Here is a 16,079-nt window from a genome sequence, read left to right on the forward strand (position 1 = left end):
TACAGATCTGTTTTATTTTATTTGATATTTTATTTGAAGTATATTTTGAGATCAATACTGCGTACAGCTGTATTTGTATCTTTTGCATTTTTCTTTAGGATCCTCTATTTATTCATAAAGTCTATGTGTTAAGGAGTGAAGTGAGAAATTTTAGCTGTAGAAAACAATGGAAAAATAATTTGTTGTTATTTTGAGTCATAGGTAATTCAAGAACTGACTTGTTTTTAAGAGTTTTTGATTCCACACTTCCAATATACAGAAAATGGTAACCCATACATTTTTATCTGAACATATGTTTCAGCATAGAAACAAAATATCCATGATAGTTTACCTTTGGGAATTAAAATTAGGTTTCTTCTTATCTCAGGATACCAAAAGTGCCTGTTCACTTATGATCTGAAGGATAAGGCAATAACTGATAAGTAATGTTAAAGACTGTAGGAGATGGATTGAAATTGTATGTCCCTTGTTTTTAGTGGCCTTTGTCTTTTTGCCTTGCCAGTAATATTGAGCTTTGAAGATTAAGAATCAAGGTCTCAGCCTTGAGAAGTGATTGTTTGACTTTTGTACTTAGAAGACTACAATTTATCCCATGCCCTAGTACTGTTGCCTCTACTATAATGAGGTTTAAAATAAAAACCCCTGATTCTTATTTTTCATTTATTTGCGCAAAGCTTATATACTTCTGTAATGTTTTCCTCTTATGGCCAGAACTGATGTATCAGAGAATATGTGTAAAAATGTTCATTCACAAAACTGTTTTCAGTTACCAGTGTATGAGAAACATCTCTTTAAGAGGCTAAAATACCTGTGGGTTTGGTTTTTTTCTCCTTTTGTAAGGGCACTTTAATGTCATTTTTATTGGCTTCTTTCTGAACATGAGGTTTTGTTTTACCTCTAGCAGTATTTTCTGTAGCTCAGTTCCAGAGGAGTCACATTTTCATATTGATCATTTACCAGCTGGGATCTAATGTGAAAAAGCACCTCCCTCTTGTTGGTAATCACATAACCACTGCAGTTGTTACCCTGAGCTTCCCAGTGATTGCCTGATCTTGTGTTCAGTGTTGTAAGACATCACCTTGAAGTTAATGTGACTTGCCTGTGATAATGAATGCTCTGTCTGGAAATGTTTGTCCAAGTTATTGTTGTTGCTTCCTTTCAGGTAATAGCCCAGAAGTATTTGAACAGAAATCTGCATTTAGGTGTATGCTAATCAAAGAGTAATGTATTATCTTTTTTGAGTAATATTAAACCTAACAACCAAAACCAGGTAGCTAATTCCTTGTTACCTTTCATTAGTGAAAAGCAGTTCCCTTCAGTTTTGTTTTGCAGCATGTAAAAAGCTTTCAGACATTGTAGTTCTATGATTTTAATTTAGAATTAGCTTAGAGTTGGATATGATGAAGCTGCACATTTTCTTCCAATAATTGTGTTAGATGTAGCTTCCAAAATGCAGACACTTAATCACTGTTGCCTCAGTGGGAGATGTCCTTTTTGCCACTGATGGATACTTTGCCAGGATACAAGAACTATTCTCTCACTCTGAAATCTTTAATGATGGGCTTCAATTATCCTGCAATACCATAGCTGAGCTGTAACAGAGGAGCAGACATGTTCATTTTTTTGTGCAAGTGGTCCAGTGGGATTAAGAATGCTTTTCCATGACTAATGTTCTCTTTTACACGGAAATGTTTCTCATCAGAACTGTATTTCTCTCAGAAATGTTTCTTTGCTCTGGTGCCAAATCAACTAAATATTTAAAAATGTTTCTGTCTTACTTAATAGTTTTAGGGAAGAATAAATTAAGTTTAATTTAATCCTGAAAGAAACAGGAAAATGATAGGCTGAAGAATATGGAGTGTAAGACTGTGTGTGATGAGTACAGTTACCAGCTTGAAAAACTGAAAAACTACCTGAAAACTAAAGCAAATGAACATGGTATTTAAAGAAACAATACTATCTGTAGGCTGGATTGTCTTAAAAGATAATTAATGTGTATCACCAGGAAGAGTTCTTTGATAGCTGATTGGGGTTTTTTTGGTCAGGAAAATATTCCCTTTTTCTATTATAGAAGTGGTCTACAGTTAGCAGTTTAAGATTAGATAAATACTCAAAATTCAGAAGATACACTAATTTTTCCATTAATGAAGTCCTTGATGGCCTATGCTCTATGCCTATGCTTTTCCAAAACAGATGAATTTCATAGATGATATCTGTTTCAGAGCATGGTTAGAGGCAGGTTAGTAAACTGTTCAGCCAGTTATATACCTCAAGATGATTGTATGACCCTAATATGCTTTATTAGGTGGGATTTTGTTATTTATTTATAAAATTTGGAGGAGAGGGAGTGCAACAAATAATTACAGATATTTCAAATACTGCAGATTTCTCTTTGGCATTGTGTTTGTTACAGCTTTGGCTCTTGCTTAGTATTCGAATTTTCCCTTGTGTAAAATGTTTAACAGTTTTATTTTCTACAGATCTAAAAATATGAAAGACAAAGTAATCTTAAATGGACTTCTCTACTATGTACATGTGCTATATAATTGAAACAGAACATATTCTGAAGTGTGCGAAACATTGGCAACAAAATGTTTTCCTTGATATAATACTTTATACATTTATTTCATGATATCTTGAGAAGAATGTTAAAAAATTAGTAAGTGGGGAAAGGCCTTGACTTTACTCATATTGTGTGAGTTTCTATCAGTTACTATTCAGGGATGAGAGAAGTGAGGCTGCAAGAACTACTTATGAGAAAGCAGCCACTTAATGCTCCAGAGTGGTCAAATATCAAATAGATTATTATGAATAATTTTGAAAGCAATACAGAATGAAGCAGAAAATAATGATTGTTACAGGAAAGTTTGCTGTCATTGTGGTACTGCCAACTATTACTGATTGTAAATATATATTAAAAATTTTACTATATTAAAATAAGTTTATTTTCAAGCAACTAATATTTTGATTTAAATGTCAGAATTCATAGATTTGCTTGATGTTTAGAAAAAGTTGTTTACAGATGCAGTTTTTTGTATATTGTAGCTGAGGAATTTACTGTTGAATGTTGAATTGTGACGGTTGTTTTCTTTCCAATTAGTCGTGCTACTTGGAATTATTTTCCTTCTGTGTCTATTAAAATTTCTCGAGCTGCTTCTGAAAGTAAGAATGAATAGAGTACTTTTTTATTCTATGGGTGCTTGTGTCCCTTTGGATTGAATTGATTATCAAGTTAGGGAAAGGTTTTTTGCTTACGCTTTTTACCTTTGCCACTATTGGATTTTTCTATAGAATCTATGGTTTGCAAGAGAAGGCTCTGGGGTTTTTTATGATTACAACATAACTTTGCACTTTTGCCAATACTTGTCATTCTCAATGAACTGAATTATGTGTAAGTACTGAAACCTGACTGTATTTGGGACTGATAGAAACTTCAGAATCTAGTCCAAACCTATCAAAGGATGTGAGAATGTGTAACACAAGTCTTTAATAAAGGTTGGGCAATTAACTCCAACTTACAGAGAGAGGGTTTTTCCTCGTTTAACATGATACCTAGTAAACAAAAGATGTTGTCTTTTTTGGCTCAATTTTTTCCTTTTCCTTCTGGCTTAATTCTGATCCCAGTAAGGTTAAGAGGATCAAACTTTGAACCAGTCATTCAGTCACCCCAATTCTCAGAGTACTTTGATTGTTGTAGTACAAATTAAGTATCCAGGTGTTAGATCTGGAGACTAAGAAATTCCTCTTAAAATGCGAAGAGTAAGAATTCTTTTGTTGAAATATGTTTTGCCTGATATTTAGCTATTGTGTTTGAAAATATACATGATGAAAACTATTCATTTGCAGAATTTGACATTGATGTGTTATTCTAAGCATTTCACTATTTTCTTAGTAGAAATCAGAAGAACCCTCATCTGTCTATGAAGCAATATAAAGTTACATGGTTAACTTCTATCAATTATTTTCTTAGGAGCCTTTGATCTATGCAAGCAGAAGCCTAGAAACAATTCCAGGTGAGAGGGTTCTGCGGGACAATAAGGAAAAACGTGATCAACAGAATCGTCTGAAAGAAATAGATTATCAGCTGGAATCCCTAGCAAGAAGTCTTGTAAGTTTCCTATTTTTTCATATTTTTCTTTCCTTATTCTGAGAACTTTGGAATTTATCATTCCTTGTGTCTTTAAATAAAATCAAGTTTTTAAACCTTATGTAAATTTCTGAAGGAATCCCCAAAGAAATATGCAGGCAAAAGCCCCAAATAATTATTGTTAGTCTGAGAAATCTTTTTTTTTTCAGTTGTAATGCATACTTACTTTTATTATAGGATACTTCAAAGTCAAAGACATTATTGTCCTCTTTTTTTCCTCAGAGAATGCATAGCATAAACAATAATATATAAATGCATCCTTAAAGGAATTTTAATGGCTCATGTACTTCAGTGTTCTTTGAAGGACCAAGTCTGATGAGAATATTGTATACACTAAGTTATTGTGGTAATCTTTCTTTATTATCACTAAATTGAAAGAAAAATAGCATTTTTATGTCTGTGCATCGTAGAAATTCGTTTCCTGTGTGAAGCTGATTTTAGTTTTTCACTTAGTAAGAAGAACATAAATATCTAAGTTTGTTGTGACTGACCAAAGATCCATGTAGCCTACCTTTTTCTCTTGGAGGTCTTTATTCAGCAGTAGGCTTACTCTTCACAATAATTAGAGTTAGGAAGAGTATTGTTCCTGTTACCTTTTATCACACTTGAAAAGGGATCTCCAGTGCAGATCAAAAGCTTTGTGATTCAGGTGGCAGCATAACCACAGTGGTATAATCTCAATTACTTACAGCACCCTTGCTGTAGTTGCAAAAGCTGCAGCCACTCATCATAAGCAAGGTTTATTCTGGCAGTGCTGGAGTATACCTGAATATGGGAACAAAGACTTTGGACAAGGAAACAGTGATTGTTTTAGAGGCTGTTCACTTGGGTGTGTGTGACTAGAATAAAGAAGCATGTTTAATTCTTATTTATTCACAGTTCCAAAACAATAGTAGAACTTCTTTTTTAGTGCACTATTATGTTGTATTAAACAGTTAAAAGAGAGGGACAAATAAATAAGGGAAATCTGTGAGCTTTAGTATGTTGAGTAGGTTAATGGGTAATCAGATAAAGTAAGTCTGCATATTGTAATATTTTTCTGCTCATCGACCTTTATATCACATTTTGTCACTACTGACCTTACTCATGAGGCAAGCACAATCTGAGGAAGTGTGTCTGGGGATTGTATGATAGTCTACAGCAGGCCTGGGAAATGCAGTGGTCTGCTGACTCATTCAAATATTTTGTTTATAAATGGGTCAGTTCCAAAACTTGTTTGGGTTATAGCAGTTTTGTTTGGTATCAGATTACTTGCAGACTCTTGCAATGTACCACCCATTTTTCCTTGACTGGATTGTATGTATTTAAAACTCTAAATTGATAGACTGTAATGCCAGTTTACACTGTTTAAAAATACAGAATGTCACCTGCACCAATGTGTAGCATGACTGCCTGCATCGCAGCACCTGGCAGGGCTTCTTTGGGGGGCACACTGTCTTCTGATCATTGCTGCTCTGTAGCATGACTGAGATCATGGCGTGTGGATGTCAAATATGTGAGTAGTAGGTCCTCTGTGAGATACTTCAGTTGTCAGTGAGGGTAAAGAAGTGTTCAGGTCTGAATGCAAGTAGGGTTTTCCTTCTAACAGTAAAGTTAAATATATAGAAAGGATGCACTTTCTTGAGTGAAAAAAGAGCTGCCTTTAAAAAAGAGTGCTTTTTTTCTCTTTTTAACAAAACACACATAAATGAATTTTTTTCCCCTTAGATCAGATAACTTATGCACAGTTTTGTTTGGACCTTGTTTCTATACCAAAGTAATATTTTGGCAAATCTGGTCTCTGCCAAGACACTGCATGATGAAAAATGAAGCTGAAAGCTTGGGTTGAGGAAGGGAGTCCATAGACTGCATGTTTCCAGAATAATTTAATGATTTCTGGAAATACTGGTTTTTATTCAATAGGTGGCACTCTTCACTGTATGTCAGAAGAGGAATGCCTAGGCATGGTTCTAGGGGATATTTTGACTGGTAATAAAGTTGTCATTTCTGCTTTATAAAATGCAGGTTCTGAGAGATTTACCTCTCACTTGTGGAAAGAGTCCATGTGTGCAGCTTTTCACATTGTTATTTTTCTTTTTTTAAATTTTGCATTTAAAATCCATGTTTTTAAAATTCACATTGCATTTCAATTTCTCCTTTACTCTTTCCTAAACCCCTGTAATTTGCTATGTAAAATTATAAACAAATTCTCTGCTCTGAGTAGAGGAGGTGATATGCCACCAGTTAGGAGTGTTATTTCTGAATGCATGGTTATACTTGATAGTTGTAAAATACAGTATTTTACAGAGTATCTGAGAGAACTTACATTAAAATGTATTTTGAAAAGTCCCTTAGACAAAATATTTTTGGTTTTCCCTTCCTAGATGGAAATTATGAATAGTTTATCTAATTTATCTAAACAGAATTTAGCTCTGTGTGTTAGGACTTTGCTTGCAGTAGATATAAAGGTAAATCTATTAGCTTTTTTTGGTGTGTATGGTAGAATGCTGTATTTTTTCACTACTGTAAAATGGATTTTTAAAATTTATTTGTATAATGGTAATGACTTTCTCTTCAAGGGGAATTAATCATATTTCTGGAGGAGGCAATTTGGTAGGTGCTGGCTTCTGAAATGATAACATTTATGGATTCCTCCACTACACTTAAACTCATATATGCTGTAAGACTTTATGGTCTCAGCTAAGTCTGGGAGTAAACTCACAAAACAAAGCCAGAAGATAAAACTTTAATCTAATTTACATTTGATATAAACACAAAGAATCTACTAAATATTACACTTGAATTAGTGAAACTAAAGGCTTTGGAATCTGAGTTCCTCCTTTACTTTTAAAAAAATTGTACCTAGTGAATTAATATACCAAAGAATGCATTGTTGAAATGCATTGTGAAATTTCAATCCAACTGAAATTTATCTGTACCATGGTATCTGGGCCCTTGCTGAATTTCTTTTAGGTTTCAGCTTGACCTTAGTTCACTTGTTCTTCATTTGAAACCATGTCTGACTCTCTCCGCATTCTTTCATCTTTCAGTTTCCTGGAAACCACTGAGCTTATCTTTGTTTTGTGGATTGCATTGTTAACTGCTGCTTCAAAAAAATACCCAGTTCAGCTGCCAAATGCGTGTTGCTGAGCATTAATGAAAAGAATTTTATATAGAAAGAATAATAAATGTAGTTATTTTTCAATTGTGGCTTTGTCTGCTTGGCCATTTGTGATAATCCAGTGGCATGTTTGATGATGTGTTGAATTTCTTCATGGCAGACAGTAGAATTAAATGCACATCAAAGCAAGCTATTATGTAAGATAGCTTCACCTTTGCTGCCTATAATTGTGTGGATTTCTAATGTATTACACTGGAAGCTGATTAATTCCTGCCATTAGTCTACCTACACATTTCTTTTTGGATTTTGGTTAAATATATGAAATCAGAAATACTTTGAATGCATATTGAATATATATGCATGTAATAGTGTGTATGCACACACATAAGTATAGATGCTAATTACCTACTTGGCACTGATACTGATACCTACTTGAAAAAAAGGTGCGCTCTTACTTCTAGTAGGTACTTCTAAAGCAGAAGCTAGATATAGTTACTGAAGTCTTAAATTTAAATTTATCAGATGTCTGTACACCTCTAGGAATCATTTTTTTCCCAAGTACGTGCAATCTCATGGCCAAATGCATTGTTTGATTGCTAATAATTAAGGGGTTTTTTTAATGCAAAAAAATTAGGAAAATATACGTTTGGTTATTGGAATAGCTAAAATTTGCAGAAAGGTTTGCAACTGGGGAGGATGATGAAGAACAAAAATAATAAATGTGATAATGCTTTCAGGAGCTTTGATTACCTCTAGGAGCTTACTCCAAAAAGCATGATTCTTATCATTTTGATGCAAAATAAAGTATATCTGTGGGAAAATCTCAGGATAAAATTAATTATTGCTTGGTCCTGGAGAAGGTCTTGCATCATTTACATCATTTACTGTTCATCAGGGTGATGATGGGGTTTGTTACACATACTCTTGTTCTAGTTTTAGCCCTGGTACTGAAAGAATTCAGTGTACCTGATCCTGAGTCTGTATTAGGCAGCTTCCAGAAAAGAAGAATAATTTCTTCCTGACCATGGTCATAGTTCCTTTCTTTCCTTCTAAAGGGAAGAAGAGAGTAACATAAAGACCTACCACCTATCTGGAAAGTAATTTGTCAACCAGACAATACTGTAATATGTTATTGTATCACAGTCTCTTCAGAAATTAACAGCTAACACTTTTGATCACAGAAACCCATCCATATTTTAACTATTCTGTGCATAGTCATTGTAGATTATAGCAGATAAATAGCAAATGTCTTTATATTAATTTGTATGGTATCATGTGGTGTCTGGTTTCTAAATAAGCATGTTTTTGTCCATAAAAGTAGAAATTGCTTCATAGAACATTTTCATAAGACATTGCACCAAATAAAAGGAAAAAGGACACTATCTAAATAAAGTTGAGATATGCCACTCTCTATGTTATTTCTTCAAAAAGTATCAACCAGGTACTAAAGTTGCTTGTCAAGCTGTTGTCGAGCTTCAAGTGAGTCTTGTTTATTCAGGTTTTACAAGACTTCATTCTAATTATGTGATTGTACAGAGTTGGTTCAGAGTGAAATGTGGTAGCATTTCCACCTGGGAAAATATCAGTGTGAAAATCTTATTTTCTTCATTTAACAGCTACTACACACTAGAAGAGAGCAATAAAATTAAACTTAATAGTAGATTGACAAAATGTAAACATTTCACTTATGATTAAAATAAATTTACTGTATATTGATTGTTTTCCACTGTACTGTAGATAAGAATACAGGGGATAAGTGAAGCTGCTTAAAGGATTTGTAAAAAATATTTTAAAACTACATGTTGCATTAAGATTCAATAAAACTAAATAATTTTTGTACACATTTTGAATTTTAAAAACTAAATTATTTTAAAATATTGATCAGTTAAACCCTTAAAAATTCTTCTAGTTTATATGGAAAATACAGATAGTGTTTATGTAAATGACTATTAAGTTGAACTGCATCCATATGATGGTAATAAGTATTACTGCCAGTTGCATCATAAGTATTAGTTATAGTTGATTCTGGATATGAGAAATAATTGCTGGAATTTGATACCTGTAATGGGATCTGTTTTAAATATAATGTATTTCTAGGTAAGAATGTTGTCACACATCTCTTCTGGCAAATGCAGGACTTCCTCATTCCTTGCTGAAAGTTAGCACTGTTCTTAATCTCTGTAGGAAAGAGGAATTATTTTTGTTGGCCTGGTTGCGCTCTGTACTCTAAGTGAAATAGTCAGGAAAAAGCCCCTGTTTCTCTGCAAATTTTCTTGTGGAAGGCTGTTCCTACTTGTCCCCAGGATGTCCCATTCAAATGAGAAATTAAAAACAACAGGGCTCCTGTAGATGAGACTTTCTGCAATGTGTACTTAGGTGTAATTTATCCCTTGTGAGTGAGCATCTTAATCTTTTGAAAAGTAGCATATAAATGAATCTCTCCATCTTATAGTTGGTGGCTGTGTGATTTTGAGTCTGTGATAAATGTCAACATAGAAAATTTTGGCTGTAAATTTATCTTATACCTGTGTGTGCCTGTATGTCTCCATGTACAAACTCTGTAGCTGAGCTTTGGTTTTATTCTTGAGACACTTTATCTTACTAGGCCAGGATGGAAGTGTAATCATACAGCATCCCTGAGAGTGAAAGATATAAAGCACATAGCAGATGCACAGGTTGGAGATACTCCTGTAAACTACATCAAACTATTTGACAGTCACGTGGGGTTCCTAGGCCAAAACCTTCTTAAATGTCCTACTGATATGTGACTTCTAGAAATATTTTTAATATTGCTGTTGGCATGTTGGTTTTTTTTTCCAGTTTAAGTTATATAATATTTTATGTATTTTAATCTATGAAAGGCAGTAGTGGTAAACAAAATGTTATTTTCAGTATGATTCCCAAGAATATAAAAATCGCATTGAATTTATAGATAAGAGGGATACTGCAATGAATGTTTTAAAACAAACTGATAGCATACTGTGATAAATCTGATAATCACAGTTTTATGACAAAGCTTAGTTGAAAGCTTGAAGTATTTCCAACAGAATTTTGGCTTCTAGAAGGAGTTTCCTGTGATGAAAACAGCAGTATTCCTAGCATGAATGTAGTAACTTTATTTTCAGAAACAGGGTAATCTTGTTTACAGAGTCAAACAAAGTTGGTTGGAGAAAAGCTTTGGAAGTTTTTTCTCATGTATCTAAATAGTCTAATTATACATAATATTTTTTAGTTGTGCTGCACAGCACAGGTCAGTATCAAAAAATACTTAGGAGGCTGGGATGTCCTCTTTCCAGAAAATCTGCACTTAAAATATTCCCTCTCATTAGAGCTAAGGGCGTTTAAACTTTAGATGGAAAAAATAGGCAAATGCCGACATTCTGCTACTGAGTATCTGTACTGGTTGCCAGTTTGGCAGGGTTGGGCACCTCGTGGCTTGTCTCATGCTTAAGTCTGTTTTTTGATGCTGGACTGAGCATTCCTTTGTCTATGGCGTGTGTTTGGTACACATGCTCAGAGCATGCCAATACACTCAAGCAGCCATAGGTACAAAATGTGTTATCAGGCACGATCAAAATTCTGCCTCTTGCCTTTCAGAGACATAACCTGGCTTAGAGAACACCCTCACTTACTCAACCTAAACAATTTCATCTCAGTAGCTTTATCTCCATTTTGCTTCAGGCAAGAGAGTGACCTAACCCTACATAGAAATATTTTTCTAAGATTTAGAGGAGGAAGGACATCATCTGTCCCATTCTGCTGTTACGATATTCATTAAGGAACAAAGTATTCAGGGCCAAACCAGCATCAAATACAGGCCAGGGCCATATTTCTCTGGCCTGGTGATGGGGGAATATTGAGCACTGGTTGTATCTCTCATGCAAAATTCATGAACAGGTTGTTGGACTAGGAACTTCCTTTTTTTTGATGACAGTCTCATCATTGATCTAGATTAATGGTTTCTAACACCATGATTTTTTTTTTTCAGGGCTGTGATGAAACTTTTTCAGACTTGCTTATGTCCTAGCCATTGAAGTCTCTCCTCGTAAAAAGGGAAATTAGGCTGAGACTTAGAAATGGCTTTCTGGGCATGTACTTTTGTAGCTAGGCAGGGCAAGTGTAGTTGTCATCACACAAATTGATTGTGTCCCTGTAAGAAGCATGGCCACATACTTTGTGAAAAATCCTAACCTTTAACACAGTCTTGCAGTTCTTAAAGAAGCAGGTTTGTAGGATCATCTCCTTGGCTCATTTTTATGCTGTCTGGTTTGGTTTTGGTTTTGATTTCCCCTCAGAGCAGGGTGCTAATAACAGCGAGGGTGGAGGTTTGATCCCTGTACAAGCCATTCACTTGGTCATCCTTGTGGGTCCCTTCCAACTCAGAATATTCTGTGTGATTCACCTCCTTATTTCTTCATTTTGGCACTGTTCTGCTTTGAGATTCTGAGAAGTGTACATTCGTACATAATACTGCATGGTAATGACCCCTTTTTATATGTTCTGTACAATTTATTTATGGAGAAATGCTTTCTATATGGGGTTTTACCTTTACTTTCAACTATTCAGGTAGTACCAAAAGAAGTCCATTGTAATAAGTTGACATTGGAAGATAGAAGATACTGACTGGACTTTGTAAGAAATGCTTCTTAATAAGACCCATTTTTATTTTTGTGTTCTGTCAGTTATGTTTAGGTTTATTTGAATTCCTTCTGTAGAAGAGGTTTCGCATTTCTAAGTGATTCCTTCAAGAGTATTTGTGCTGTATCTTCATTGGTTCTCTTTCCCTGCCTCTTCATTATAATTTAAAGAGTGAATCAATTGTGTAGTTAGTTACATTTCCCAAATGCAAAACCCAGTCAAAATTAAACACACTTCCACACTCATAATCATCTCCCATTTTATGCCCTCTATCACTGCTCTGTTTTTTAAGAACACTTCCCTATTTTTTTTGTGGTTGTCTTAATTTTCTGACATGCTTAGACCTCCCCATTCCATTCTGGTGGAATCCAGTCATTATTCATATCATATAGTCTTTTCTGCCTGGACTATTGATGTTCTTTGTTTTAAACAGTGTATTTTTCTTTTGATTGCATTAATCTTCCCTAGTGCCTCAATGCAAAATGTAATTATACTGTGGTATGTATATATGTTGAACACTAAACAATATTTGTTGCTAAGAAGAGTATTTAAATATTTTGAATGCTTTCACTTTTGAGATGTTAGTGGAAAAGAAGATTAAAACTGAATAACTGCTTCTACAAACATGGGCATGTGGTTGTAGCAGTTCTTTTTTTCTTCCTAGCTGCTTTTCTTTCTGTAAATCAAAGCCTTCCTTCAAAGAAATATCAAGGAAGAGTGGTGTCTCTCAGCAGGGAGTCTTCATTCTGCAGGAAACAAACATTTTGTGCCTGTCCTCTGCTATTGGCTTAAATGTAATAGAAGCCTATTAAGAGTGTGCTGGAAGCTTCTGGTTTGTGAGGAGCAGTCTACAGAGCCGTTTTTTGTTGAAGCCATGTATATTACTTTCTCAGTGTAATTGCATATAAATATAACACAATGCTACAGTTTTTTGATTTGTTATATATTTAACAGGTGTATGTAATTGAGGAAGTAATTAGAGTTGTTTATGGTTAGAATTTCACTCATATACAAAATCTTGTACTTATTTTTTGTTTAGGATTATTGATTGAGGAAATAAAACCCAATTGTAAGTACCAACAAGTGTTTTTATTGCTAGCATTTTTAGTGACAAAGCTAGAAAGCAGTAGTGAGGTAAGTGACTTCAAAGTGATAGCTAAGAATTTTTTATTTAGTAAAGGAGCAAAAGAATGGTGATCTTTTTGGTATTGTATTCAAAGGAAGGCATTGTAACCTATATTTGTGAGAGAAATTTTAAGTATAGTGTGATGGTGGTCCTTCTCAGAAAGGAATGTCTGTGAACTTATATAAAACTAATAATAAACTTGAATTATGTTAATTCAAGAAATGACAGAATTAGTAACTATATAGGATGTAGAGACTATGCACTTATTTGTGGAGAAAGATTAGAAATAGTAACCATGCATACATTATTCAGACTCTGTGAGTGAAACACTTAGACTGTAACCTGTAAATATTATAGGTATGAAGTATGGAGATAAATTAGGGATGTCTTTAGGTGAATTAGGTGAATTCATGCCAACAGTCATTATGCAAACAGTATGTTATGCCTTTCCACCTGAATGGTACAAAAATGGAATTTTCAGTGTTTGAAATTACTGTATGAGTAACTTTGATTGGTTTTTCAGTCTCTGTCTCATTACCTAGTGACTTCAGTTACTTCATAAGTGTAACAGTGTATCTCCCTGTTTAATCAATCCACCTGTCAAGCACTCTTTGATTGGAGAAGTGTGAACACTATCCTGTAGTACAAGTTCCAGTACAGAAATGGCCTTTTAACTTGTCATTGTATTCTTTATTTTCAATTATCTGTACTTCCTTATCTGACAGTTTGCTTTTTAAATGTTTATAGTACAATAGTTTTAGTTATTTTATGAAATTTTGTACTGTCACTAAGAGTTTCAGGTGCAATATATGTAAGCTAAAAGCTAAAGCATACTGTTGGAAACAGAATTAGTAATGTAACCTGGAAAATCAGCTGCAGATTTAGATTCCTTATGTTAATGATATGATTTTATTTTCATAAAAACGAATAAAGACAAATTAGATTATATATGTTTTATTGTTGCATGCTAAAGAAATTTCCTTTTTTTTCCTAAATGCAAGTGTTGCTTAATAAGAGGATGATCATAGTAGAAGTAATATCTGTATCTTGCTTGTTTTTATACCAGGGGTTCATAACAGCATTTAGCTACAGAGTAAAGTGAGTGGACAAATCTTTTAATTAACCTCCATCATGATGCATCATGCCCTCTTCATTAAATAGCTGTAACAGGGAGAAAAGCCAGTTGTTTCTAATAATTTTCAAGTGCTTTTGTGGTTTGTATACTTCAGTGTTCTGAAGGTCGGATAGAACTACCAGACCATAAAATCCAGCCAGCGAGAGATCTGGAGCTAAGAGAGCTCAAGGATTTATTAAGTGATGTGAAACTCTATTGTTTTGTGCATGTGTTACATAATTGCTGTCAGTGCCGGGCTGTTAAAATTCCCTGCTAGTAATAACACGAATACCATTTTATAGCTTCAAGAGGAGATAAAAGAAGTTTCTTAGTCAGCACTTCAACAATATCACAGCACATGTCAGTTTTATTATTCTGGGGCCTTCAGTTTTGGCAGATGCTCTCCATTCTGGCCGTGGTGTGGTAATTACCATATAAATTAAGCAGTGAAATAAGCTGAGTGCAGCCTTATCCCTGCTGCCTGTAACCAGGTTGCAAGTATCACAGTGTGAAACAGGCATAATTCAAGCTGATTAAATTTAGAAGGCCACATTTTGAAATCCTGGACCTTTATCCCAATTCGAGTCAATTTTAAAAGTAAATTGAAGCCATTTAGTTGCTGTGCAAACAGAGGGATCATTCTTTCTCTGCAAGGTACTCTCCATAATAGCATTCCAGGAATTAGTTCAATCCATCCTGGTTTGATTCATAGCCACTAATTATATTTCAGCATGCATTCTAATGCTTCAAATTATATGTGTCCCTACTTTAATGAGTTGTAACTAGTCCTTAAATGGGGAGCTTTGCACTTTTCTTTTATATCTAACAGGCTTTACTTAGGATTTTATGGGATTAAGCGACTATGGAAAATCTAGGAAAGTGAGCTGAAATTAAAGGTTCTGTTTTATTTTGTTTTGTGCTTCCCCCCCCCCCCCCAATACGATTAATTCTGCTCATTTGGGAAGCTTTGGAAATTGTTAAATTGTTAAATCAAGAGTCCAAATGCAAATTTTTAAGATTGTAGTGGTAAACCAGATATTTTTCTCCATGTGATAAGTAACCTCATGTGTCAAGACTGGGCAAAAAAAATAAAGATTATGTGAGCGACTGATGCTTTTTAAAATCAGAAAAATTGTGTTGGAAAATAAAAGCCTCAAAAGAAAAATAGTCTATTACATAATTTTTTTTCTGGTGTTGCACTACAGAAATCAAAGCATTTTAGAGAACTGGATATGTTATGAATGGTGTAGTGGACACAAAAAAACATGGCCAGGGTTTCAGTGGGCAAGTGACAAAGCTGATGATGTAACTGCAATCTTTTGATTTAGATTTTTCTTTTAAATTCAGTGTCATGGAAAGAACAAGAGCAAAAACTTATACCATCATTGTTAGGCTACAGTTAATTGTCTTTTGCTTTACTGGACTATTTTTTTCTACATTAAAATGTGATTCCACAGAATTGCTGCATTAGAGATAACCTCTGATCTTTTAATAGGATGGAAATTAAAATTTGCTTACTTTCCACCTCCGAGGGATAATGTGCAAGATATTTAAGGTAGTAAATTTATAAGACATATCTTTGCATTCAAAAGTTACTGAAATTCCTATCTTCTCAATTTACAAGTACTTTTGGAATAAAAACTGTTTTCCCTGTTTTGTTGATTTTCTTCAAGTAGAGCAGATGGATTTCCTTTTACATTCTTGACATGAAACTGGCAGTGTAAACAGTGAGACAAAACTGAAATAATAGGAATTTTAATCTTTAAATATCAGAATTGTATTTAACCATTGTAGAAATAAACACTAGTGCCAGAACCAATTCCAACTCAGCTAATTTTATTATTCCTACTTCAAGTCCTGTTTGGTGTAAGGTAATTCTTTTTTCTGCTCTGGTATGTTGTTTGGTTGGGATCCTTTTCCTCTTTTCCCTTGTCCTTCAGCAAGCCTTTTTCAG

General features: G+C 34.2%; 1 protein-coding gene across 4 annotated transcripts in view; it reads left to right on the forward strand.

Annotated features, from left to right (window-relative positions):
- FSIP1 (fibrous sheath interacting protein 1) overlaps nucleotides 1–16,079 on the forward strand; it is a 65,786-nt gene that overhangs the window by 14,197 nt on the left and 35,510 nt on the right. For all 4 annotated transcript variants that reach the window (XM_054275863.1, XM_054275862.1, XM_054275865.1 and 1 more), the window contains one exon: nucleotides 3,971–4,108. In XM_054275863.1, the coding sequence (XP_054131838.1) occupies nucleotides 3,971–4,108 (138 nt within the window). The remainder of the gene's footprint in view (nucleotides 1–3,970; nucleotides 4,109–16,079) is intronic.

The sequence above is a fragment of the Melozone crissalis genome, unplaced genomic scaffold, assembly GCF_028551555.1.
Source record: "Melozone crissalis strain CALT ecotype California unplaced genomic scaffold, PUWL_Pcris_2 ptg000018l_1, whole genome shotgun sequence".
NCBI classification, from domain to species: Eukaryota; Metazoa; Chordata; class Aves; order Passeriformes; family Passerellidae; genus Melozone; species Melozone crissalis.